This window comes from Pithys albifrons, chromosome 19, assembly GCF_047495875.1.
Source record: "Pithys albifrons albifrons isolate INPA30051 chromosome 19, PitAlb_v1, whole genome shotgun sequence".
Taxonomy (NCBI): Eukaryota; Metazoa; Chordata; class Aves; order Passeriformes; family Thamnophilidae; genus Pithys; species Pithys albifrons.
In genome coordinates, this window is record NC_092476.1 from 12,423,299 (window position 1) to 12,451,283 (window position 27,985).

The 27,985-nt window shown below is 45.3% G+C and overlaps 1 protein-coding gene across 1 annotated transcript; it reads left to right on the plus strand.

Moving 5' to 3' along the window:
- Nucleotides 1-8,320: 8,320 nt before the first annotated feature.
- LOC139680957 (myosin heavy chain, skeletal muscle, adult-like) lies at nt 8,321-23,771 on the plus strand. Its single transcript, XM_071574022.1, has 38 exons — nt 8,321-8,527; nt 8,614-8,757; nt 8,848-9,004; nt 10,546-10,573; nt 10,672-10,786; nt 10,863-10,955; nt 11,085-11,148; nt 11,241-11,339; nt 11,445-11,548; nt 11,649-11,787; nt 12,369-12,487; nt 12,586-12,735; nt 13,442-13,612; nt 14,409-14,714; nt 14,862-14,933; nt 15,178-15,265; nt 15,360-15,477; nt 15,751-15,874; nt 15,961-16,097; nt 16,202-16,457; nt 17,279-17,521; nt 17,721-17,897; nt 17,983-18,128; nt 18,216-18,306; nt 18,394-18,783; nt 18,936-19,062; nt 19,243-19,361; nt 19,802-19,998; nt 20,339-20,522; nt 20,609-20,774; nt 20,938-21,062; nt 21,202-21,510; nt 21,607-21,810; nt 22,055-22,180; nt 22,274-22,444; nt 22,533-22,637; nt 22,777-22,872; nt 23,490-23,771. Exons 1-38 carry the CDS (start codon nt 8,321-8,323, stop codon nt 23,643-23,645), a joined length of 5,823 nt encoding a protein of 1,940 aa, XP_071430123.1. The 3' UTR covers nt 23,646-23,771.
- The last annotated feature ends 4,214 nt before the right edge of the window (nt 23,772-27,985 follow it).

A 27,985-nucleotide genomic window follows, 5' to 3' on the forward strand; every position in this document is an offset into this window, starting at 1 on the left:
GCCAGGATTCCTGAGAGGTCTTATTCTATGCAGGGATCTTCAGTATGAGGCTACACATTCCTTATCAGTTCACAGGCAGAAAGATACCTCTTGGTATGTTTTATAAATATTCACAACATAGCTGAGAATAGCACTTGCAAGCTGCAAATCCTACTGGGAATTGTCTTCAAGATTCATGTAAAACTAGCATTAAGCAGTAAAAAATGTTGAACATCTTTCACTAAAAATGAACAAGAAAGCTGGATACTTATGTTTGCATTTTGTGAGCAATTTATCACGAGACAATTCCTTTTTGTGCCTGTTGATAATGTAATTCCTACAGCTAAAGCCTTCCCTTATTCCTGTACTCTCATTCCAAAGATAAACTATTCCAGTAACCCTGTCCATTTTCCAAATCTATGTGATAATAACCTATTTTGGCAACAATAAGAAATGTATATGTGTTCCAGATGTAGCATTTGGTTTAATTTTGTTTTGTTTTTCTGGTTCAGTCTACTCAAACTGAGCTATTTCTATAACCAGAAGGGAGAAAATGAATTAAAAAGAGCATGTCCAGAGAAGGGAATGGAGCTGGGGAAGCGTCTGGAGCTGGGGGGCCTTAGCCTGGAGAAAAGGAGGCTCAGGGGGGACCTTCTCACTCTCTGCAATCCCTGCCAGGAGGGAGGAGCCGGGGGGGGGGGGGGGTTTGGGCTCTGCTCCAGGGCACAGGGACAGGAGGAGAGGGCATGGCCTCAGGCTGGGCCAGGGGAGGGCCAGGTTGGACATCAGGAAGGATTCCTCTACAGAAAGAGTTGTCAAGCATTGGAAAGAGCTGCTCAGGGAGGTGGTGGAGTCCCCATCCCTGGAGGTGTTAAAAGATGAGTAGATGTGGCATGATAGAGTTCAGTGGGAAGGGTAGGATTAGGCTGAAGGTTGGACTTTATGGTCTTGGAGGTCTTTTCCAACCTCAGTGATTCTGTGATTCCATGATAAAACATTCAAATTTTCACAGTTTTTGCTTTATTCTACATAGAAAGGGTTTAGATCTGAAAGTGCTTGGGACACAAAGAAATTGTATAGAAAGTTTTGAGAAACTGTATTTTGTGTTTGGAAATGTGGATTTCTCAAGGCAACATCTCACACATCTAATCTCAGTGTATTCACACATCACCTGGAAATGGTTTGATTTCCTGAACAGGTGACCAATATTCTGTCAAGAGCCAGTGCCCAAACCATGCATTTTAAACCCCTTCACAGAAGAGAATGAAACGTCAGTTGGTCTGTGGAGAATTCATGAACTACCCACCTTCCCCTAAAGAGGATATAAGAGGGTTATGTAAAGTTTAACTCCACGATCTCTGATAATGGAAGCTGATCATTCCTCTGCATAGAACAGAACAGTACTGGATGCTTTTGTCTTGCAATTTATTCAAAGCTTTCTCTGGTTATTGTCTTATACTTGGTCCTAGACCTCATTTCCTTCAATAGAAATCAAATAAATTCTCAAGCAGTAAGTTCCTGCCTAGCACAGCTGCAGTGTGAGACGACCATTTAAAAATTATCACAGAATAAGATGAAGGAAGAACAACAGATGATGTCTTAGTAAAATATATTTGAAACCTCTCACAGGTATATATAGTCTGATGGTAATGCCAACTTCTGTGTTTGATTTCTGGTGGCTACAGGCTGCATGTATGTGACTGTAATAATTTGCCAAAAACTTGGAACTGATGAAATATCAGAACACTCATTGAAAAGCTGATATATTGCTACCCTCAGCTTAATAATAGGTTTTGATCAGTACTGTTCAACCTTGCAGTCACTGGAGTGGAATTTTGTTAAAAGGCTGTAACTGGGTAGGGGATGTGAAAGCCTTGCTCTGCTTCTCTGTGGGTCAGGGAAAGACCAGATCCCACCAGGTAGCAGTTAAACAGGATGGGAAGATGAGAGGAAGCTTCCAGAGTGGAGAACAGAGGTGCAAAGAAGAGATATGGACATGGGGCTTTCAGCAGACTGCTCAGAGTAGCAGGGAGCAGACATACAGCCAAGTCTCAAAAGCATCAACTAGGATGTTGTCCAACAGACTGGAAAGATTTGCAGAACTTGATGAATCCAAACAAATAAAAATTTCACAGCTGAAACCAATACTGGAGAAAAGAACCTGGTTCAGAAGAACAAAAAAAGACAAGGAGAATATTTTAATATATGTTTTTTACCTCCATTTTTTTCCTATTTTTTAATTTTTTTTTTAGTGGCAGACATAGGCCTCTCATCTGTGTCTGTTGTCCTAACTGGGTTCTTCTTCCAGCTTCTCAGGTTCTTTCTGCTCTGTGGTAGGCAGAGGTTCTATCAGAAGTGATCTGACACATCAGAAAAGTTGGTAAGTTATTGTTTGATTGTTCTGTTTTGGTCCAAGGGGTAAGATACAAAATCAGTGGCATAAATTTATGTTTCCATGTCTAGTGAAGAATTGTAATTAGTAGCCTGTGAAAAGTAGCAACATCCAAATATGAAAAGCATCCAGAAAAAGAATTTTTTACAATTTTTGGTAGTAAACCTTCCAGTGTTGTTTTCAATAAGTCTATATTAAAATATGTATATATTTCAAGCAGTCTTAGCAAAGGAATTTAACAGTATTAGACACAGAACTTACGCTTACTGTACATTTCTGCTACAAAAACTCAGCTGCTCCACGACACCAATTCATGCAAGGAAATGTTTCTGAATGACTTGTGCTTGATGTTTCCAACCCTACAAAGTGGACAACAGCCTTTCACATACTTGTTTCAAACAGGATTCTGTTTGTATGCACATAGGACAAAGAATATTGTTATATTCAGGTAGGAAATCACTGTTGGCTGTATTTGCTCTGCAGAAATCCCTTGGGCTCCATGGAGCCTCTCAGCGAGAGTCACAAAGAAACCCTGAAAAAAGAGAATTTTATGCAGAAAGCCAGTACAAAATGACATTATACAGACAGACCGACCAAGTTTTACCAAGGATTTCTCATTTTCCTGAATGGCTTTTTCACTTTGTTGCAATGAAGTCCAGTGCCAGGACATGTCTCACAGATGGCACTGCAGAGCCTGCACTGCACTCCCACGTCACTAACACTGAGCAGGCTGCTGACCCAAGGGTGGGACTGCAGCAGTCTCACAAATCTGCATAGAAAGGGATGGGATTTCATCACATTTCTCAGTTTTCATCTCCAAAGTATGCAACTCCTATTGGGATTTTTGCTCTTTGAGACTGAAAAGGAAATGTTAAAAAGTGATTGTCAGTAATTAAAGAACACTCCATTTTAAAATGAATGAATTTGTCTCTGGGATTCCTATAGGTGTGACAGCTGTGATTGGTTCAAGCTCTTTCCATTTCAGCAAAACTTTTGCTGCATCAATTTCTTATGTACAATGCACCCACAGTACTGTATCTTCTCTGTCCACTGCCTGCCCCTCCTAACTCATTTATTTTTCCTCTCTTTACATCTCCTATCCCACATTATCCCTTCTCACTTTTCCCACTAGTGAATGTTTCTCATCCTTCTTGCCCTCACCCACCTGACCACAATGTGTTTTTGAAGGGACATGAGCCCTTTCCCTGTTCATGCACAGGGTGGGACAGGCACACACACACAGGGGTCCTCTGCTCTCCCACCTGGCCCATGGACTGTCAGAGCAGCACATCTGTGCAGATCCTGCACATTCCTGGTGCTTCCCATGGTCCTGAGTGCCTTTCAGTTGCTGATCAGACCATCAGGGACCCCAGTCATCTGAGGAGGAGCTGAAGTGACCTGTTCCCAGGCACAGGAGAGACTGCAATTGCTGTAGGCACCTGAGCCTGCTCTCAAGGCCATCACTCCACAGCAGGAGGCTTCCTATTGCAGCAGAACTGAGCAGCTCTGAGCTCTCTCCAGCCTCTCAGGGCTCACTGGCAGGGGTGGTTTGCTTAATCCTGTGAGCTTCATGTTGTTAAGGAAATAAGTAATTCACTTGGAGTCATATTTTTAAACTTCATCTAATGGCAGTAGTAATGTACTTATCTACATGCAACTTCACTCTGCAATGCATCTTGTTATCCCCCTGAATCTCTCTCTGTCTGCCTCTTTCTCATGCAATGGAGGAGAAATCATATCTTAGGAATTGGCAGAGAGTGAGGCAGCTCCCTGAGGTCTTTCTCAGGATGTTCTATTTTTAGCATGCTTCAGTCTCTTCTTCATGGGAAATGTCAGCACTGCAACACCCTGCCCATGCCAGTTCCCTCTATCACCTGCCTGGCAAAACTAAGCCTGTGTGTTGCCTCCTCCTGCTTTCAGATATGCTCCTCATCACCACCAACCCTTATGTTTTCCACTCTGTGAGTCAAGGGAAGGTAACCATTCCCAGCATTGATGAGCATGGTTACAGATGCAAATGCTATGAAAATAAATGGTTTTAATGGGATTATTAAGGTTCTTAGGCAATGCTTTTACTTCATACCTTTGACAACAGTGTGTCATGGCATCCTGGGTTTCACTGCTGATGAGGGAACAGCCATCTACAGGCTCACAGGGGCTGTCATGTGCTACGGGATGCTGAAGTGCAAGCAGAAACAATGACAGGACCAGGCACAGGTGCATGGCACAGAAGATCCTTAGCAACTAACCTTTTAATAAAGAAATTGGTTTTGTGAAATACTTTTTTTTTCAGACAGCGCAAAGGCTATTGCTTAATCATGTGAAAACTAAATAAAGTTTCTTTTAGTGCATATGAAACTGTGAACCTGATTCTTTGATCCCTGGCGTCTCTTACTATATGGTGCTCCTTCAGTTTGCATTTTGATGGGATGTTTTCATGAATTTTACCATTGGGCATGTAGAGGGTTTTGACAAGGTTTTTAGAAGATGAAATATCCCTAGTTTCTTACATAGGCTCTAGACTTGGCTTTGTCATGTATATAATTCTCCTAATGGCAGTACTACTGAAATACAAGAGTTTTCGTAGATCATGACTAAGTAGTCTAGTTGTAACCTTAATGAATTTTTAAAGTAAAAGTTATTCAAATAATTTACTTGGTTTATTGGTTCAGTTAAAATTTCCAAGGAAAGTTTTCTTACTGATAGTGGTTCAGAAAAATACCAGTATTGGCTTTTGTAGCTTTCCCGTGTTCAGTGTTGATTGTGACACTAAATCTAAAGATTTTCAGTCAAGAATTTTGAACATTAATGGCATTTCTGACACACACACAATGAACTAATTGCAGCCCACGTCCAACGATCATTTTTTTTTGTGTCTCTTGTCTTTCAGTTGCTGACAAGGCTGACAGGTCTGTAATCAGCAGACATGCTCTGACCCTGTTATCCTCGAGTCAAATCTGGGAATGAATTTCTGACCAAAGGTCAAAGTATGGATGATGCAAAATATAGGAGTACATAGTAAAATACTAGGAATACATGGTTAGAATTTCTGTTCAGAAAGCTAAAAAATGTTAATATTTCCCTGTGCAATAACTTTGTGCATTTTCCTTTTGCTTCAGGTGCACCTTTGGCAAAGGCTGTCTATGAGAAGATGTTCCTGTGGATGGTTGTTCGCATCAACCAACAGCTGGATACGAAGCAGCCCAGGCAGTACTTCACTGGTGTCCTGGACATCTCTGGCTTCAAGATCTCCAATGTAAAGAGCAGGGTTTTCACAAAAACTTCATGGAACAATGGTTGTAAAGAAAATTCTGCAACTTCTCTCATGAAGACCAATTGTGCCTGACTAACCTAGTGGCCTCCTGCCATGGAGTGACTGTTTTAGTGGACAACGGAGAGCAACTAAGGTCATCGACCTGGACTTGTGAGGCCTCTAATATGGTCCCTCACAACATTCTTGCCAGTAAATTGGAGAGTTGAGGTTCTGATGGATGGACTGTTAGATAAGGAATTTGCTGGGTGGCGGCATCCAAAGAGTTATAGTCAAAGACTCAATGTCCAAGTGGAAACCAGAGGTTCATACTGAAATCAATACTATTTGGTATCTTCATTAATGACATATTGAACTCAATTTAACAGGGGGACAGACTGGAGTTGAAATCACTTGAGAAGAGCCAAGGGCTGCTGAGAAAAACACAGTGTATTAACTTAAGGAAATTAGGTCAAACTCCTCTCACAGGGGATGTGGCCCAGCTGAAGCACCTCTCTACCAGTGCCACAGTGTGGGAAACAAACAGAAGGAACTGGTGGCCACTGTCCAGGTGGGCACTATGGCCTGTTTGCTACCACAGAAACTTACTGGGATTGATTGTGAGATTGGAATGCTGTCACTGACATCTATAAACTGCTCAGAAGAGACAGTCAAGAAGGGAGAGATCAGGCAGTTGTCCTGATGAAATGCGTCCCCAGGTCCTGAGGGAACTGGTAGATGAAGTGGCTAGGCCACTATCCATCACATTTGAGAAGTCATGGCTTTCCACTGAAGTTCCCATTGACTGAAAAAGAGGAAACATAGCCCCCATTCCTAAAAAGGAAGACCCATGGAAGCACAGGCATGTCAGTTTCACCTCTGTGCATGGCAAGGTCCTGTAGCAGATACTCCTGGTACATTGGCTGATGATCACACTCAAAGAATTGCAGCTTGAATTTCAGGTGGAGACCAGCAAAAAGTGGTAACCCCAGGGGTGTGTTTTGAGAGCAGCATTATTTAACACCTTTGCCAGAGACATGGACAGGTGGATTAAGAGCACCATCAACAACTCTGTTGATGACACCAATCCACGTGTTGAGATCAACACACTGGAGGGAAAGTAGAATCTGGTTGTATTAACAGCAACACTTTTAAGGCAAGGCCAGTGAGACACCAGAACAGACTGGCCCCAGAGTATGGAAATGCCTCATCATTGGAAGTGTGCAAGCTCAGGCTGAAAGGGGCTTTCAGCAACCTTATCTAGTCTGAGATATCCTTACCCTCAGCAGTGGTCTTGCACCAGGTGATTTAGGACCTTTCAATGTCCCTTCCAACCCAGACCATTCTGTGATTCTTCCCTCTGAGTTCTGTATGTCCATGGGAGCCAGAGATTGCCCAGAAAGATAGGACTTCTGATGTGACCCTGCCTTACTGTTTTACACAGGTTGTTTCTGGGGTCCTCCTGGGCAGGGCAAAAGGTGTTTCCATGAGCCTCCTCTTGCCCTGCACAGGGAGCCCAGAGGTGAGCTCTTGTTTTGAACTTCAGAAAAGTGTGTGCTCCTCCTTAGAACAAGCTGTTCATGCCCAGACCGATGCTTGGTGCTGCATCTGCTTGGATCACAGGCACCATTTTTTTCAACCTTACCCCTGTGCTCTTCCCTGAACTTTATCCACTGAGTTCTTTCAGTAATAAAAATGCCAATGACCAGGAGAAGAGCATGTTTAGAATTGACACTGTTTAAAGCAGCTCAAGTGACAGTACAACATATTTGTGATGGGATGTAAGTGCTGGACTGAGCATATATCAGAGTTGCACCACAGTTATGCAATAAAAATCTGCCTTGAGTCCAGGAGGAAATCACTGGAAATGCAACAGTATAATCTATTGGTCCTACATCCAAGTTCTCCAAGTGCTTTGACTAATTGAGATTCTGTCCTTATGTTTCTAGACAAATTATTTATAGTCAATACATTCACAGCATTGGTAAGATACAAAACATTTCTAATTATATCTCGTCAAATCAAATGACAATTATGCCCTTAGTTCAGTTTGCCAGACAATGCTTTGCCAAAGAATGTTTGCCAAAAAATGTTTTGACCGAAGAAAGAGGAAGAATCCAGAGCATCTGCCAAGCAGACTCTATAAAAGTGACTTTGCAGTGCTCTGCCCTGTCTCCTAGAACAGTTTCAAGGTAAGTGCACTGGATCGAGAGATTAGCTGAAATTAGGCATCCCCCATCACTGCACATTATGCAATACATTTTTCACTTTGAAACTGGTCTTGGACTAAGTTTTCCCATCAACTTTCAAGTCACATATTTTCTCGTTATACCTTTTGTATTTAATTATTATTTTATATTAGAATAACAAGTTTCCTTTAACCTACTTCATCTTCTCAAATATGACACTACAATCCTTAAAGCCAAAGTACAATCTGTATAGTGTCATAAGACAGAAATAACAAAAATTTTTGAAAGGTTATTCTGTCAATGGATGAAAAAATATTTTCCTCTTCTAGATTTAAATAATTAAACATAAGGAAAAAAAACTTTGCCAGTTTTAGCAATTCTAGTCTGTGCTAAATTTGAAATAATTGGAAAAGGTGTCCTTGTAAGCAAGATATATTAATGCTCTGTTGTTGCTACATTTGTTTTCTCCCAGAGGATTCTTTCCTAAAGTGCCTTCGATAAAGGGCAGACATGGCATCGGGAGATGCCGAGTTGGCCATTTTTGGGGAGGCGGCTCCGTACCTCCGAAAGTCTGAGAAGGAGAGAATCGAGGCCCAGAACAAGCCTTTTGATGCCAAGTCATCTGTCTTTGTGGTACATCCTAAAGAATCCTTTGTGAAAGGGACAATCCAGAGCAGGGAATCAGGGAAAGTCACCGTCAAGACTGAAGGGGGAGAGGTGGGTAAAATGCAAGATTTATAAAAACCATTTCACTCCCACTCTGGCTCTGAGCTGACATGCATGTACCTTCCTGCTCCTGCCAGACCCTGACCGTGAAGGAAGATCAAATCTTCTCCATGAACCCTCCCAAGTATGACAAAATCGAGGACATGGCCATGATGACCCACCTGCACGAGCCCGCTGTGCTGTACAACCTCAAAGAGCGTTACGCAGCCTGGATGATCTACGTAAGTGGCACAGCAGCTTCCTTTGGGCAGCTGCAGGAGCTGCTCTGCCAGGCCCAGGGGAAGCCAACGTGCTGTCTCCCTTCCTCGCAGACGTACTCGGGTCTCTTCTGCGTCACTGTCAACCCCTACAAGTGGCTGCCCGTGTACAACCCGGAGGTGGTGTTGGCCTATCGAGGCAAGAAGCGTCAGGAGGCCCCTCCACACATCTTCTCCATCTCTGACAATGCCTATCAGTTCATGCTGACTGGTGAGTGACTTGGTTTTCTTTAAAATCACTTGGCTGTGAATGCTCGCAGTGGAGAAAAAGAATTCTTTTCACTGCAAAGTAGTTCAATGTAATGGTGCTGTGAGGATGGATGTTCCCTCATCACTGGAAATAGCTTCTTTACTGAGCACCATCATTTAGATCATGTTTATTCCAATCAATGTCAGAATTTAATGTCCAAGATGTTTGGTAGGTTGTGATCTAGCACTGAATACATTGTCAGATTTTTCTTCAAAGAAATTTGGATATACCTTCAAAGTTCTGCTTTTTCTCTTCAATCAAAGAATTGTTCTTTGATTGGACTTCATTGTTCTTTGAATGACTGAAAGTTGATAGAGCAGAGTTTGTAAATAGCATTGTGTCTAAAGGGAAAGGACATTCAACATAGAACCCAATGTTTCCTGTGGTGGCTTTATGAAAACTTGGGAAGCAGCCTCAGTGAGACATTACAGTGAAACCAGAGTGGAAAATTGATACTTCCTCAATCTTAGAAACAATTTCTTTTATCAATTGATTAATATATGTGGAAGCAACACCAAAGAAGGGTCTTTTCTAGCATTGCCTAAATCTCCAGAATTTTGGGAAAGAGCAGATTAGTCAGAAAAATATATCACATAAAGAGGTATATCTAAAATTGTTAAACTATGTATTCTGTTTTCTGGCCCAAATTCCTGTTTTTATTCCTGTACTATTCATAGAGTTAAGAAGATCAATTGGAAGGGAATAAAATGAGAACAGAACAGTAATAAATTGATTTTTGATGAGCATGTCACGGCCATATTTATATAAGTCATCATGTATTGACCCTTGCTGACACCTTGACGAGACATGAAGGAACTTTATGACTGCAACCCCAAACTTTTCCCTAAAAGTTAGTTCCAGAATGCTTTAGTCAATTCAGCTATCATGCAGATTTTTTCAGTTTTCACAGTGCAAGAATTTGATCAATGAAGGGGTGATGGGAGAATGGATTAAAAAAGCAACCAAAGTTCTGGAAATCAAACTCAACCCACTCTATTGCACACAGAAGCGTCAAACTGAGCTCTGAAATTTCAGTAGGCTAGAGCATGGGAGACTGTTCTGGTAAAGGTTACTCCATGTTTATGAAGCTTCTGTGATTCTCTTTGGGCAACAATCAATTGGCCACCTACGTAAAAACCATCCAAGGGGCTTATGGACTGATCAGGAGTGGTTGTTCCTTTTGTGATAAAGCTTATGAGAAGCACATGCCCCAGTTCACTTTAGCTGACAGATAGATCATTCATTCAGCAACTCTACAAAACTGCTCCTTAGCTGGATACTTTTCAAAGAAAAAATGAGCAGCTTGACATGAAGAGAAGATGCAGAAAGAGCAGCCTATTTGCTACACCTGCCATCCACATCAGGGCAACTTATCAACTTCCCAGCTGTAACTGGGAACATTAAAATGTTAAAAAGGGGTCAAGGTAGAGACATTTATAAAAGAGATAAGATGCTTATTGTCAGTGCAATCATAATCTCTTTGTTTCTACCTTCTACCGCAGATCGGGAGAACCAGTCGATCCTGATCACGTACGTACACCCCCTGCTCGGGACCCTGTGGGGCTGCCCAGGGCCAGGGCCCCTCCTGCCTGACCACACACTCTCTGCTTCTCTCCTTGCTCTGACAGCGGAGAATCCGGTGCTGGGAAGACTGTGAACACAAAGCGTGTCATCCAGTACTTTGCAACAATTGCAGCCAGTGGGGAGAAGAAAAAAGATGAGCAAACATCAGGCAAAATGCAGGTGAGTGAGGAACAGTTTGGACACTTGGCCTGTCTCTATAGACAAAACAGTCACTGAATAATTTTCTCCACCACAGGGAACGCTTGAGGATCAAATCATCAGCGCCAACCCACTGCTGGAGGCCTTTGGAAACGCCAAGACTGTGAGGAATGACAACTCCTCACGCTTTGTGAGTTGTTGCTTTGGACAAAGTCAATTCCTGTCATGGCAAGACAAGTCAAGCCCGGGCATTTCTCCATGTAAAGGAGATATCAGAAGAATCTATCCAGACTGAAATGCTGCTGCTTCTCCTTAACAGGGCAAATTCATCAGAATCCATTTTGGTGCCACAGGCAAACTGGCTTCTGCTGACATTGAAACATGTAAGAGACTGTCCTGGACGGGATCCATCCCTTCCCAAATTCCCACCTCCATGTGCAATGCTGTGCCTAACTCTTTCTACCTTCCTGGGCAGATCTGCTGGAGAAGTCCAGAGTCACTTTCCAGCTCAAGGCGGAAAGAAGCTACCACATCTTTTATCAGATCATGTCCAACAAGAAGCCGGAGCTAATTGGTAGGAAGGAGCATTATGGATTTTGAGGATGAACCCTCAGCAACAGTTCCCTCTATCACCTGCTTGGCAAAACTAAGCCTGTGTCTTGTCTCTTCCTTCTTGCAGACATGCTCCTCATCACCACCAACCCGTATGATTTCCACTATGTGAGTCAAGGGGAGGTCACTGTTCCCAGCATTGATGACCAGGAGGAGCTCATGGCTACAGATGTGAGTAACACAGTAAAAAGGTTTCTACTGTGTCTGTCTCTAGAATGACATCACTGGCCCACTTAAGGACATGTATTCAAATTCACTGTTTTGAATGCAGAGTGCCATTGACATCCTGGGCTTCACTGCTGATGAAAAGACAGCCATCTACAAGCTGACAGGGGCTGTCATGCACTATGGGAACCTGAAGTTCAAACAGAAGCAGCGTGAGGAGCAGGCAGAGCCTGATGGCACTGAAGGTACCAGCAAATTCAGTGGGTGATTTGTTCAAAGCACTTCTCTGTCTCCAGAGGTGACATGTTAAGCCTCCAAAGGCAGACCTCGGTTGGCCTGTGTGAGTCTCCACAGACAACACTGAGAAACTCACCTTTGTATATAGTCCATCTAACTGCAAAGGTGCTTTCTCAGCCATGGGAAGTTCCATTATTCTATCCAAGGGTTGCTCCCCAAACAGACACAGCCTGAAAGCAGGAACTTCAACTTCAGCACAGGACATGACCCTTTCTCTTTTGAGAACCTCCAACCATTAAGACACCACAATGTTCAGTTGTACTTTTGGGGAAACAATTCCTGCTACCCGAAATCCACTTACTACAAAGAAAGAATGTGGCTCATGCTCACCTCATGCATTACTAGAGGCTTTTGGGGTCCTTCTGAGAAATTCCAGGTTTAAACTATACCTGTTCTTGCTTTCAAAGAAGGTCATCATTAGCTTCCAGAGTTTACATTCCTTCCCAGGCCTTCTGTATGAGATCGCTCTTCCATTCCTAGAACATGAACACCACCCATTAAATGGTTTTCTCTCTTTCTCCATCCCTAGTGGCTGACAAGGCTGCCTACCTGATGGGCCTTAACTCAGCTGAATTGCTCAAAGCCCTCTGTTATCCTCGAGTCAAGGTTGGGAATGAATATGTGACCAAAGGTCAAAACGTGACACAGGTAAAACCTGGAGGTAGAAAATGCATGGCTTGAAGGAGTACCTGAGCATTCTCCTGTGACCCTGGGAGGGAACTCTGGTCCTGTTTGCTTTGCTTTAGGTGAACAATTCCGTGGGTGCCCTGGCAAAGGCTGTGTTTGAGAAGATGTTCCTGTGGATGGTTATTCGCATCAACCAACAGCTGGATACGAAGCAGCCCAGGCAGTACTTCATTGGTGTCCTGGACATCGCTGGCTTTGAGATCTTTGATGTAAGGAACAAGGAGTTGACACCACAGTCAAGCAAGGGGCAAGGAGGGGTCCTGAGGACTCAGACACCCACTTTTGTTTGAGATGGTTCAGAAGTTTATCCTTCTCATCTGAATTGTTCTAGGAACTCCTCCCTCTTCTCTGTCACTGTAGCCCCTCAACTGGCTTTGCTGACAAACACCAATTCCAACATTGCCTTTCTGGCAAACAGAGGCCTGTGAGCTTGCAAAGGTCTCAGGCTTTGCAAACAGAGGGACAGCTCGAGGACTAAGTCTCACAGAGCTTTGGACCAAAGGTAGTGCCATGAGCAAGTTCACAGCATGTTTCCTGAGGATAGAAACCCCCAGATTATTGATGTTAGGCCAGAGGAATCCTTGGGTGGGACACTGAGGAGGTTTCCACTGTCCAGGAGGTCAGAGACCTGCTACACCCACACGATGGAGCTGCTGCAGGTACTAAAGAATTTCCTGTTGAGTAGCACAGAGAAAAGGAATAGTTCCTTGTCACTTGATTTGAGAATTAATGATAAAAGAAAATCCTTGAAGGCCAGAGAGTTGCACAATAGAAACCCTGCTAAGGAAACACATGCTGGTACAGTAAGTTTGGGGGTGCTTTTTCATCTGGGGAACTTGAAAGAGCCTTAGGAGATTGCCAGCAAAGGCCTTGGCACACCTTGAGAACCTGTGCACCTTTCCTTGCCTTGGGCAGTTCAACAGCTTTGAGCAGCTGTGCATCAACTTCACCAATGAGAAACTGCAACAGTTCTTCAACCACCACATGTTCGTGCTGGAGCAGGAGGAGTACAAGAAGGAGGGAATTGAATGGGAGTTCATTGACTTTGGGATGGACTTGGCTGCCTGCATTGAGCTCATTGAGAAGGTACCTGTCCCGTACTCGTGTATGATGTATGTTGGAATCCTGTGAGTTTCTGAGGCAGGTTCATCTCAGACAGAACTCACAGCCAGACAGGCAGCATCAGTTAAGCAAAAGATTTTGCACTGAGATTTAGTTTAGTCTGGGGAAGAGAAATGCACCTCTGAGACATCAGCCCTGCATCTGTTCTGTTTCTGAGCTTCAAGCATGGAATAGTACCCTGACTCCCACCTACAGACATTTCTCCAAAGAAATTGCACTCTTTTTCTGTTTCTTTTTCCTCCAAAGGCTCAAATCTGAAGCCCACAGACAAATCTGGGGAACAAATATCATCTCACCTGACCTCCCACAGCAACAGGGCCTCTTGTGGCTCTTTTCCCAATTGTTATTCTGTTTACCACTGTTCCCTCCAGTTCTGCAGCCAATTCGGTTATGCCCTGGACAGACATTCTTACCAGTTGCATGAAGATTGGCTGCAGGGAGGCAGAGGGAAGGCAGAAATAAACTCCTTGCCTGAGAACAAGACCTGACAAACCCAGGCCCTCATCCAGTCTGAGATGCTCCCCACAACACAGTGGTACCTTTGATGTTCATAGCACAGGCTTCTTGTCACTGTCATAGAATCACAGAATAGAATCACAGAATAGAATTTGGGTTGGAAGGGAACCCAAAGAACATCTTGTTCCAAGCTCCTGCCAGGGACAGGAACACCTTGTACTAGACCACGTTGATCAATGTCCCATCCAGTGTGGCCTTAGTCATTTCCATTATCATCTTTGTCATTTCATGTGATACTTTCCAGCCCATGGGCATCTTCTCCATCCTGGAAGAGGAGTGCATGTTCCCCAAGGCAACTGACACCTCTTTCAAGAACAAGCTCTATGACCAGCACCTGGGCAAGTCCAACAACTTCCAGAAGCCCAAACCTGCCAAAGGCAAGGTTGAGGCCCACTTCTCCCTGGTGCACTACGCTGGCACAGTGGACTACAACATCTCTGGGTGGCTGGAGAAGAACAAGGACCCTCTGAATGAAACTGTCATTGGGCTGTACCAGAAATCATCTGTGAAGACCCTGGCCTTACTCTTTGCCAACTATGGTGGAGCTGATGCAGGTCAGTTCTGTGAAAAGTGTATTTTCAGTGTGGGACAATATTGACACAGTATTGAAGCCATAAAATTGTTTTGAGTTCTGTAGTTTCTAATATATAATGTCCATGTTTAACAACCTTTCTTTTCTTTTGTTTGATTTGCAGAGGGTGGTGGTGGTGGCAAGAAAGGAGGCAAGAAGAAGGGTTCTTCTTTCCAGACTGTCTCAGCTCTTTTTAGGGTAGGAGCAGAATTTATTGCCTCATAAAAATATCCACTGAAATAAGTTGCATAGAATTGATGTGTGTTACAGCCTTGTAATTCCTTGAGAAGCCTCTGATTCATATTTATAGATGTTTTATACTAACATAATCATGCATTTCTTATATGTCAACACACAGAAAAACTCAGTTTTTATAAAAACATCATAGTAAGCATGAGATTATTGCTTGATTTAATCTAAACCTCACCTTGTAATCTCACAGGAGAATTTAAACAAACTGATGGCCAACCTGAGGAGCACCCACCCCCACTTTGTACGGTGTATCATCCCAAATGAAACAAAAACACCTGGTAAGGCAAGCCAAGGGGAGGAAAACTTGAGCAGCAGAAGCTCCACTGTGGAGTGTCAAATAATAGAGTAGTCACTAATGCTGGTCTTTGTCAGGTGCCATGGAGCACGAGCTGGTGTTGCATCAGCTGCGCTGTAACGGTGTGCTGGAAGGGATCAGGATTTGCAGGAAAGGGTTCCCCAGCAGAGTCCTCTATGCTGACTTCAAACAGAGGTAAGAGCACTGCATCTTACTGCCCATTCACAGCATGCCTGATCATCTCAACAAACTTGAAAGATCTTAAAGTTATATGTTTTATTGTGAATTATGATTTATTCTATGTTGATTGTGAGGATTCTATTGCACTCTGAGTTAATGGTTCACTTTCACTGTCTTTAGAGAATGCCCTCTTTAATACATGACATTACTCAGCTCTTGCTGAGTAGGCTGTGAAGACCAGTCAGTTTCAGAAATGTGCATCTCTTCATGTTCTGATTTCTCCTACAGATACAGGGTGCTTAATGCCAGTGCTATTCCAGAAGGTCAGTTTATGGACAACAAGAAGGCTTCAGAGAAGCTTCTTGGGTCCATTGATGTGGACCACACCCAGTACAGATTTGGTCACACCAAGGTAAAATGAAGTCCTGTAGTCAAATACTGTGTGTCCCTGCCATGCACTACCCAAGGCTGATGTACTACAATCTTGCTCTTCTCAAGGTGTTCTTCAAAGCTGGGTTGATAGGTGTGCTGGAGGAGATGAGAGACGAGAAACTAGCAGAGATTATGACCATGATACAAGCCAGGTGCAGGGGCTTCCTGATGAGAGTGGAATATAAGAAAATGGTGGAAAGGAGGTACATATTTTTCAATAGTTTTTTGTTTCCTACTGGTAGTTAGCTAATCAAGTCTAAATTCACAGAAGAGAGAATGTTCAACAACCATGTGAATTCCTTTTCAGAGAGTCCATCTTCTGCATTCAGTACAATGTTCGTTCATTCATGAACGTCAAACACTGGCCCTGGATGAAGTTGTTCTTCAAGATCAAGCCCTTGTTGAAGAGTGCAGAGTCTGAGAAGGAAATGGCCAACATGAAACAAGAGTTTGAAAAAACCAAGGAAGAGCTTGCAAAGTCTGAGGCAAAAAGGAAGGAGCTGGAGGAGAAAATGGCTTCTCTAATGCAGGAGAAAAACGACCTGCAGCTCCAAGTGCAGGCTGTGAGTATCACTGGTTTTACCCTGGAAAAACAATTATTTACTGTCAGAAGGGTTATCCTACAAAGGGACTCGCAGGAGCCGATGAATAGTAGAAACCAGTCCAAATCATACACTCTAAGGCACCATAATGGTGAGTAAACAGGCACTGGCAGGGGCATGGTGAGACTCATGGCAGCCTCATATGACCCTCACCATTCCTGCTGTCTGAGGAAAGAGCCATGAAACACCAGACAACATGTGTTGCACATCTGAGAGCTCTGACCTGGAAAGGGAAACATCTCAGCTTTCAAAGAAGTGCTTCTGTTTAATGCAGTAAAGGCAAACCTGAGAACCACCCATTTCCCCTAAAATCTCAGTTAATATAACGCAGCATCATGAAAGGAAACAAAACTTTCTCCACTAAAGGATTCTCACAAGGCTTTTTATTGCCCAAATGAGGGGAATATTATGAAATTCATGATGGGACAACCAAAGAGAATAACATATTGCATATTTTTACTGTCAGAAAAGAAGACTCCAAGCCATTCTTCCTCTGAAAATTGGTAATTGAAGCTATCACTGTTCTATTGCGTTTGTGGGCACACAAGGCATTCTCACAGCTAACCACCCAAGGACACATATTTAAAAGACCCAAAAACTTTAGGTGAATACTGATTCCAAATGACAAAGTATCGCAGATAACAACAGGCAAGACCCTTCTATTGATGGAGTTAAAGGTCAAGTGCAGACCGCATTTTAACACATGCCTACTGAGTGATACAAAGGACAGGGCATGGAAAGTGCAAAACATTATAACTCATGAAAATCTGTCTCCCCACCAGGAAGCAGATAGCTTGGCTGATGCTGAGGAAAGGTGTGATCAGCTCATCAAAACCAAAATCCAACTGGAAGCCAAAATTAAGGAGGTGACTGAAAGGGCTGAGGATGAGGAGGAAATCAATGCTGAGCTGACAGCCAAGAAGAGGAAACTGGAGGATGAATGTTCAGAGCTGAAGAAAGATATTGATGACCTTGAGCTAACACTGGCCAAGGTGGAGAAGGAGAAACACGCCACTGAAAACAAGGTACACACACAGGGGATCACATAACGGGTAAAGCAAAAGTGCAACCCAAGGACATGTTGGCTTTTGAGCAAATAAGCTGGGCTTGATCGAATTAGGGAAACTAAAAGTACAACATCAGGCCAAGCACAGCAAAGTGAAACTTGCCCTGAATCACCAGGCAAGTCTTCCAATGAATTTTGACAATGACTCATATTTGTAGGTGAAAAACCTCACAGAGGAAATGTCAGCCCTGGATGAAACCATTGCCAAGCTGACAAAAGAGAAGAAAGCCCTCCAAGAGGCCCATCAGCAGACCCTGGATGACCTGCAGGTAGAAGAAGACAAAGTCAACACACTGACCAAAGCCAAGACCAAGCTGGAGCAGCAAGTGGATGATGTAAGCACACAAACACACAGCAGGAACAGGACAGGTATGGAGTTCGACCTGGCTGCTGGAGCACTGATGGCCTTGTTCTGTGCAGCTGGAAGGGTCCCTGGAGCAAGAGAAGAAACTGCGCATGGACCTGGAGAGAGCCAAGAGGAAACTGGAAGGAGACCTGAAGCTGGCCCAGGACAGCATCATGGACCTGGAGAATGATAAGCAGCAGCTGGATGAGAAACTGAAGAAGTAAGTGTGGCTCTGAGTCACCTCCATGCTGGGCTGGAGCACTTGTCTTTTTTATTTGAGCTCTAATACAGTTTGCTTTGCCCAAAGGAAAGACTTTGAAATCAGCCAGATCCAGAGCAAAATCGAGGATGAACAAGCCCTGGGCATGCAACTCCAGAAGAAGATCAAGGAGCTGCAGGCAAGTCTCTGCTCCTCACCCTCCCTGTGCCAGGCTCAGCGCAGGTAGGAGGAGGGCAGGGTGTGAAGGGTCTCTGGTGTTCTGCAGGCCCGTATTGAGGAACTGGAGGAGGAAATCGAGGCCGAGCGAACCTCTCGCGCTAAAGCAGAGAAGCATCGCGCTGACCTGTCGAGGGAGCTGGAGGAGATCAGCGAGCGCCTGGAGGAAGCAGGAGGGGCGACGGCAGCTCAGGTGGAGATGAACAAGAAGCGGGAGGCAGAGTTCCAGAAGATGCGGCGGGACCTGGAAGAGGCCACGCTGCAGCACGAAGCCACGGCTGCCGCCCTGCGGAAGAAGCACGCGGACAGCACGGCTGAGCTCGGGGAGCAGATCGACAACCTGCAACGCGTGAAGCAGAAGCTGGAGAAGGAGAAGAGCGAGCTCAAGATGGAGATTGATGACTTGGCCAGTAACATGGAGTCTGTCTCCAAAGCCAAGGTATGGAATTGCATTAGAGCATGCTCGCAGGGCCAAGGTGTGGCACAAGGGCTGCACCTGCCAGCCACATTCCCAGAAACCAAAATCCGACTGTGGGAATGAGCCAGAGTGTAGGTGTTCATCTCCTTCCCTTGCCTGTGTTTGCTCTCTAGGCAAACCTGGAGAAGATGTGTCGCACACTTGAAGATCAGCTGAGTGAGTTAAAAACAAAGGAGGAGCAGAATCAGCGCATGATCAATGACCTCAATACGCAAAGAGCTCGTCTGCAGACAGAGTCAGGTAGGACATCCTCATTCCAAAAGTGCAACTGGGGGGACCTGCACACCATGAGCACACCTGAGTTTGCAACATGACAACTGGTATAACCTCTCAGGCCATTCCTGGTTACATGGCTTTACAGGCAGAAAAGGTCATAAGATTAATAGTCTGGTTCCCTTTTTTCCCCTTTACTTCTCCCAGGTGAATATTCCCGCCAAGTGGAGGAAAAAGATGCTCTGATTTCTCAGCTGTCTAGGGGCAAGCAAGGATTTACCCAACAGATTGAGGAACTCAAGAGACATCTAGAGGAAGAAATCAAGGTATGGAAGCACCCTGCTCTTCACAGCCTCTATCCCCTCTAGATCTAGGATCAGGAGAATCCTGTCTGACCCAAAACTGGTTCAATGGTCTTTCCCCAAACATCTGTAGGACTGGAGTGAACACAAACAATACACAAATCCCTACTTGTGAGGTAGAGAGGGAAGGAACTGTGACACTGTAGATGCTGGAGGAAGGTTTCCTTGAGGTTCTGATGATTTTCCTAAGACAGGGTTCAGCCACACATGTCAAAACATTCACACAAACAGCAGATTACTGTCCCCAGAGCACCTGTCACTAAGATGTCCTGATCCTCCAGAATACATCAATAAGGGCTTCATCACATCCTGCTCTATAGTTGCCTAAGTAGAGGTTCATTCTAATTTCACTGCCAATTTCACTGCCAGGAGTATTGTAGTTACCCATCCCAACATCCCCACAGGCCAAGAACGCCCTGGCCCACGCCCTGCAGTCCGCTCGCCACGACTGTGACTTGCTCCGGGAACAATATGAGGAGGAGCAGGAAGCCAAGGGGGAGCTGCAGCGCGCCCTGTCCAAGGCCAACGGCGAAGTGGCCCAGTGGAGAACCAAATACGAGACGGACGCGATCCAGCGCACGGAGGAGCTCGAGGAGGCCAAGTATGTGGGCAGGGTGGGATGAAAAGGGACTGGAGAAGGCTGAGAGTGGTCAAGAGAAATGGGAGTCTCTGAGTGGGTCGATATGCTCCCTTTGTAGTAAATTAAAAGATTGAGGGAGAGAGAAAATGTAAATTGGAAGACAAAGTTTGCTCTTTAGAGCTGGAAGTGCTAAGACAGGCTTAATCCACCATAGGTGGCAGGACATTGAAAGGATTGATCTTTTAGGGTCTGTGAAAAGTGCTCAGCTCAGAAGGTCCAAAGTGTCCAACAGCCTCTCATGGCAGTGCAGAAGTGACTCCCTTCTAAGCTCTAACCTGACCTTGTGCTTATCTCCGCCCAGGAAGAAGCTGGCCCAGCGCCTGCAGGATGCAGAGGAACACGTTGAAGCTGTCAATGCCAAATGTGCCTCCCTGGAAAAGACAAAGCAGAGGCTGCAGAATGAAGTGGAGGACCTGATGATTGATGTGGAGCGATCCAATGCTGCCTGTGCTGCTCTGGACAAGAAGCAGAAGAACTTTGACAAGGTCTCTGGGGCTCCAGCCCTGGCACTGCTGGGCAGAGCATCCCTCTGGGATGGCCACATCCCTACTCATGTCGTGTTTCCCTTCAGATCCTGGCAGAATGGAAGCAGAAGTATGAGGAAACGCAGGCTGAGCTGGAGGCCTCCCAGAAGGAGTCTCGCTCTCTCAGCACGGAGCTGTTCAAGATGAAGAATGCCTATGAGGAGTCCTTGGACCACCTGGAAACAATGAAGCGGGAGAACAAGAACTTGCAGCGTAAGTCCCTGGCCCTCTGCTGCTGGATGGGCTTTCTCACAAGCTGAGTGTTCCTCAGGGCTCTGGGCCTGCAGGTGTGCAAAGATGCCAGTCCCCCTGGTGGGACAGGGCCCTTCCCATTCTGCTCAGTGCCTGAGCAAGTCATTGGTCTTTGTTCCCACAGAGGAGATTTCTGACCTCACGGAGCAGATTGCGGAGGGTGGAAAGGCAATTCATGAGCTGGAGAAAGTCAAGAAGCAAATTGAGCAGGAGAAATCTGAACTGCAAGCCTCCCTGGAGGAAGCTGAGGTACATACATTCCGAAAAATTATTATAAATTTTTTGGAGATACTGCAGGAAAGGAAATCTAGGTTTCATTCAGACCTGCATAAAAGATTACTTAGAACATAAATGGTAGTCTAAGTCACTGTTCCTGCACAATGTCCAGGCCTCCCTGGAACATGAAGAGGGCAAGATCCTGCGCCTGCAGCTTGAGCTCAACCAGGTGAAGTCTGAGATTGACAGGAAGATAGCAGAGAAGGATGAGGAGATCGACCAGCTGAAGAGAAACCACCTCCGAGTTGTGGACTCCATGCAAAGCACCCTGGATGCTGAGATCAGGAGCAGGAATGAAGCCCTGAGGCTGAAGAAGAAGATGGAGGGAGACCTGAATGAGATGGAGATCCAGCTCAGCCATGCCAACCGCCAGGCTGCCGAGGCACAAAAGAATCTGAGAAATGCACAGGCTGTGCTCAAGGTCTGTTCAGCAAAGCTACAGAAATTGAGATCCCTGAGATTTCTGGTACCCAAGCACTCACTGACACCTTGCAATTCCTCTTGTGTCTCTTACCAGGACACTCAGCTGCACTTGGACGATGCTCTCAGGACCCAGGATGACCTGAAGGAGCAGGTGGCCATGGTGGAGCGCAGAGCAAACCTGCTGCAGGCTGAAGTTGAAGAGCTCCGGGCAGCACTGGAGCAGACAGAGAGGTCGAGGAAAGTGGCCGAGCAGGAGCTTCTGGATGCCACAGAACGTGCGCAGCTCCTCCATACCCAGGTCAGGAAATCAATCCCATCCACAAGGGATAACAAAGAGGGAGATTGTTCTGTGTCTTCTGAGTGATTACTGTGTAAACACTTAAAGAACTATGTTCTGATATGTCTCCTCCAGCCAGTGCCCAGTGCCCGGTTGACTAATCTGGTGCTAAAAAAGTCTCTTGCATTAAAGACTTTCATAAAGTCTACTCACACTTTCAGGCATTTGGTCCGACAGCACAACTTCTGTCTTTCCTTTTTCACAGAACACCAGCCTGATCAACACCAAGAAGAAGCTGGAGACAGACATCTCCCAGATTCAGAGTGAAATGGAGGATACAATCCAGGAGGCCCGCAATGCTGAAGAGAAGGCCAAGAAGGCCATCACAGATGTGAGCTGGGGGCTCTTTCATTGCTGATGGGGGTTGTATTCCCCTCAAAATATCTCCAGCCCCATGATGCCTTTGACCTTTTGCTGTGCTCAGGCGGCCATGATGGCAGAAGAGCTGAAGAAGGAGCAGGACACCAGTGCCCACCTGGAGAGGATGAAGAAGAACCTGGACCAGACAGTGAAGGACCTGCAGCATCGTCTGGAAGAGGCCGAGCAGTTGGCCCTGAAGGGAGGCAAGAAGCAAATCCAGAAGCTGGAGGCCAGGGTGTGTAAGGCTGTGTCTGTGCATGAGTGAGCATGTTCCTTGGAGAGACACCCCCAGGGAAGCTGCAGGGATGGGCTTCTCGTTGCAGGTGCGGGAGCTGGAAGGGGAGGTGGATGCTGAGCAGAAGCGCAGCGCTGAAGCCGTGAAGGGTGTGCGCAAGTACGAGAGGAGGGTGAAGGAACTCACCTACCAGGTAAGCCTGGAGGAGTCCTTGGGCTGACAGTTTCTGTCAGCAATTCACATTTTGCACACACCATCCCCAAGGGGATTTGTTAACCCTGTGTAATGCAGAACCAAGAATTCATTCTCTCCCTTCTTACCAACCACTGTAGTCTGAGGAAGACAGGAAGAATGTTCTCAGGCTGCAGGATCTGGTGGACAAGCTGCAAATGAAGGTGAAATCCTACAAGAGACAAGCTGAGGAAGCTGTAAGTATTGCTCAAAGAATGGGTGAGGGCCACCTTCCACTGGGGCAGCACATGCACTGAATGGGGTCGAACATCAGGAAAGGGGCTTGAAAGCAACTGGTGAGACACAACGGCCTTCCCATTGCTGTTCTGCTGTTGTGTCCTGAGGCCTCGATGAGCCCTGGGCACCCTGCACTCAGGGCTAAGCAAGGGAAGTTCTGCAGCCTGTTTTGTACAGGAGATCAGAGTAAACAAACCCAGGGGCCACATGCACTGCCTGAGAAATTCCTGAAGCTCTGCTAATAATCAGCAGCAGAAGGCTTCACGGTCTTTCTCAACCTGATAAGTGACACTGACAATCAGGCAGCAAGCAGTGGGAGAGTAAGTGCACAAGTGAGAAATCCCAGTGCCAAAGCTGCTCCTCACATATGACAGAATCCCAGAGAAGCTTATCCCAGTGGGGTCCTGAGATGGGAGGAGGAGCAGGTCGGGGTGAGCTGATGTGTGAGCAGTGGTGGGAGGGGATGGAGGTTTGTGCCTCCCCCCAGGGAAGAGCTGCAGCCTCACAAGGCCAAGGTGCAGGAGGAGTGAAACCCCTGGCCTGGGCTCCTCACCACCAACTCCCTGTCCCCACACAGGAGGAGCTGTCCAATGTGAACCTCTCCAAGTTCCGCAAGATCCAGCACGAGCTGGAGGAAGCCGAGGAACGGGCTGACATTGCAGAGTCGCAGGTCAACAAGCTCCGAGTGAAGAGCCGGGACATGCATGGCAAAAAGATAGAAGAGGAAGAGTGAGATTGTCATAAGGCAGCAAAGTGACCTGAGGGCAGCACAAAATGTGAACCCTCTGTCACTTCCTTCAATCATTAGTCTTTTAACCATTTCAATGTGTAGCTGATAAAACATGTAGATTGCTTTCTATGCACATCATGAGCAGTGTTTTCATTTCACAGACTATCACAGACTATTCTGAGTTGGAAGGGATCCACAAGGATCATCGAGTCCAACTCTTAAGTCAGTGGCCCACATAGGGGATTGAACCCATGACCTTGGCGTTATTACAGCCAAGTTTTAACCAACTGAGCTAATCTCAGGTGTTTCTTTTTTTACTGGATAGGTCTGTATCACCATGAGTCTTTGGTCAGAGTTTTGCCTTATAGTATCCCTGTACATACATGTCGTGTTACAGCTTTTTATAATCTAGTTACTGATTACTTATCCCTTCTTTATTTCTTAGGGACTGAGGTGTGAATAGAAATTTAACATCACTTGAAGATAAATCAGGGATGAGAATTCATGACTGTAACTCCTGTGAGTTGAGTCTTCCTACTTTTGTATCCCAGATAACATCTTATATTCACCCATGTAGTACCTCAGCACCTTCCAGGTGTGCAACTGTGAGGTGTGAGTTGCTCCTCTTACTGGCCTCTATCCTAGACAGTCTTGTGAAAGGTTGATAACCAAAGGAGTTTATGTGTTTTTGTGAAGTTGACAGAACGTGGTCTGTAGTGTTCACTATTTTTGCTTCTTGAATTAAATTAAAAGACCATGGAGAGTATCACATCCCCTTGGCCTAAAACTCAAGAAGGCTGGTGACAGTTCTATGATAATTTCTTTAATTCTTGTAAGTCAGATCAGTGTCTACAAAAGCTGAACTTCTGCCACACTACTCTGAAACACTGCCCTGCCTGGGGGAATCTGTCTTTCCTGGTGTGAAAGCCCAGCACTTCAATGTGGTGCTTTCCTCACTCATATTGTAGAAACTCAAGGCCTCAACCAGGAGTTTCTCTCACTTGCCTATGGCAAAAGAGGTCAGAGCAGACAGTGAGCAGAGACAGCTTGCATGAGCCCATCAGAGGAAGGGAAACACAGTTCATTAGTAGCTGTCATTTCCTGCCTAAACTACTGATTTTCCATTGAATGTGCAGAAGATGTAACAAAGAAGCTGGGCAGATAAATGACAGCTTGGCTCTGGGCCTGAGCAGATATCCACATAACCTGACAGTGAGGACTTGAGAGCAGGGGTAGAAGGCCACTGTGGTCAGTCCCAGTCACTGCCTGTTAAGCAGAGCTCACAGGGCTGGAGCTCACTGCCACAGCCACAGCCACAGCCACAGCCAGAGCTTCTGAGTTCCCAGGGAGCACTGGGTCAAACATATGTAACCCCTCAGGGAAAGAATGGGATTGGGGAACTGTGGACAGGTAGTTCATGTCTTTCCATAGAGAATATTCTGTTCAATTCAAATCAGTCTTACATGTGAAAAAACCCAGAAACCTTTGAGAGGACAGATGAGCACGTGGGTAAGGACATCCAGCTGACATAACTGACTGGGATTTCCAAAACCTTTTAGCAAGGTATCCCAGTAAAGGCTCTTACAGAAGTGATGAAGCCATGGGATAAGAAGGAATCTTACTCAGAATTCTGAAAAGACAGAGAATGAGAGAGAAGAGTTATTTGTGCTGGGGCCTGTGTTATTGAAGCTTTTGTTAAAACAAGCCAAAGCAGGGAACAGGAAGGAACACAATGTTTCCCAATGAAACTACTCTATTTTGTCACTAAAGTCACCCAACAGAGCACTTGAGGGTAAAAAGTCTGTTACACTTTGGGAGAATGGATTGCAGCCTCCACTCCTGTTATGACTGCCCCTGCAAGGCAGAAGTAATTTTTGTTTTTCTGCTAATAATTCCCTTGGGGTAAATAAACCAATACCAGGTGATCAGTGTTTACATATATATATATATACACACACACACACACACATATATATACACACATATATATGTTTTATTTTAGAACAATACAATTGCAAAGGAAAACAGGTTGTTTTGGTAGTTATTATTTATCATTACATGGCAATATAAAGGCATAAAGATACCCAAGAAAATCTGTAAGGGAAAACAGAGAGAGACAATAAAGGTTAAAATGTGTAATGTAAAGAAAGAAAGAAAGAAAGAGAGAAAAAGTAAGAGTTTATATTCACCACTCAGAGGTCTCTGACGAACTTGGTTGTTGTTGTCGCTGGTGTATTCGTCTGTCAGGGAGTGGTGGGGGAATAAGCCCGAAACTTATTAATTCCAGTGGGTTTATCTCCCCACAGAACCCGCCGTGGTGCCTGCCCCATGTGTCTGAGGGGGATGTTTTTGCAGAGTTATGCTGGTTTTGCAGAGGCTGGAGGTGCTGGGTTTTGCACAGTTATTGCAGGGTGGGGAGTGAGCCCTCCTGGGGCAGCACAGACTGGCTCAGGGACAGAAACATCACACTCTGGAGCATCCACTGGCCTCCTTTACACAAACATCACACCCCCAGAGACTGGCCCTGGGACGTCCACAAATCTAACATTGTGGGCCATGGCCACCTCCCCTCACCCTAGTCATCGATCTCCTGGCAGGAGACTTCTTTGGACAGCTTGTTACAGTAGCAATGTTTCCTGGCAATTAAAAATGCAATTCCCCACAACTCCAGGTCCAAAAGGAGGCTGACAGTCATAACACAGCTACCAAATGAGGCTTCCCAGTCACAGGCAGGTATATATGCACAGGTATATACACAGTTGAATCCCATTGTTTTTAAGCAAGAGGTGATAGGGCTGCCACAGTAAAAGCACTACTGGGCTTCCCCAGAAAATCTGGGAGAAACACAGGCTGGCATACAGGAAAGCCAGCCTGGAATCAGAGATTCAAATACCACAGAGAGTGGCTTGGCAACTACATCAGCCAGGACTCTGGGATGCATCTCGTCAGGTCCCACAGACTCATGTGTGTTCAGGTTACTCACGTGGTCATGAACCTGATCTCTTACAGTGGGAGGGACTTTGCTCCCCCAGTTCCCATCTTGCTGTCCACCTTCCCTAGAGGGGTGGGGAGAGAGGTCACTGGGGAAGACTGAAGTAAAATCATTGTGGAGTACCTCAGCCTTCTCCTCATTTGTTGTTAACAGTTTTTCTGTGTTGTTTTCTGGGGAGGAGGTAACACCTTCTTTAACCTTGTTTAGAGCTCAAATAATGTAATTTTCATTTGGTTTAAATTCAGACCTTGAACTACACGTCTCATGGATGCAAAGGTGTGTCCCCAGCAGCCTTTAATGGGGTGAGCAGGAAATCTCACAACAGGGAATGCAAGCACTGCTATAGCACCTCAACACTATGGCTGCTGTGCCATCTGGTAACTATGTCACCGACACTGCTTGGTTTCTGACCTACTTCCTTCTGTGTTCTATACTCAGGAGGCAGTAGCAACTGCCTTCAGAGGTGTTGGCTGAGAACTTAGCAGGTGTCTGAGTAACTGGGTGACTTGGGCACCCACTCATGTGCAGCCCACCTACAAATTAATTAAGGGTCTGTCCTTCATCTACTCTGCTTACCTTGCCAGTTAGACAATCTGGTCCTTTTTCACTGAGGTGCTCAGTCTTTTTCAGGCTGCAGGAAGCCATGTAAGAATGTCATCACTGGAACGAGAAGACATGACTAAAAAGCTGTGAATCAAATTCTTTACAGGAAAAAATAATTCTTTTCCCTTTTCCCAGCTGTGAGGTAAGGGAAGACCTCCAGAAACTGGTCCATGAGTGGAGAAGCAGCATGAGGAAATAGCAAAAGGCCATTTAGGTCTCTTCATGGCTATGCTGTGATAGGATATATCTTCACTAGGTAACCCACAAACACCTACATGGCATGTTACAAGTGGGGAGAGCACCCATCATATTTAATTCCACATGACTATTGCCCATCAGCAAAACAAACAGGCTCCAGCTCTCAGCAGAAGAGCAGGGAAGAATTTTCATCCAAGAGATTAGAGTGCTGGCACTTCTGTTCAGCTTGGGCCAGCATTCCTAGGAGTTCTGCATTTACACAGAGGACTGCTGTCTGAAGAAACACTGCTTAAGTGGAGGATGGGCATTCCCTGTCACACTGCCTGTGAGATCAGGTGACACATCTCATCATGCCTAACAAATAGGAATGTATATACATAGATAGGTGATGTGAACCTAAATAACTGTGGGTAGAGTCAGGGAGAGGTAATGAGCCAACTTCCATTCAGATTTAGAAGGAACAATGTTCCAGACACCGTTTGTAGGTGGGAAGGAGGTTAGGAGATCTGTAAAGGAGAACACAGAAAACTGCAGACAGCAGGTTCCAGAA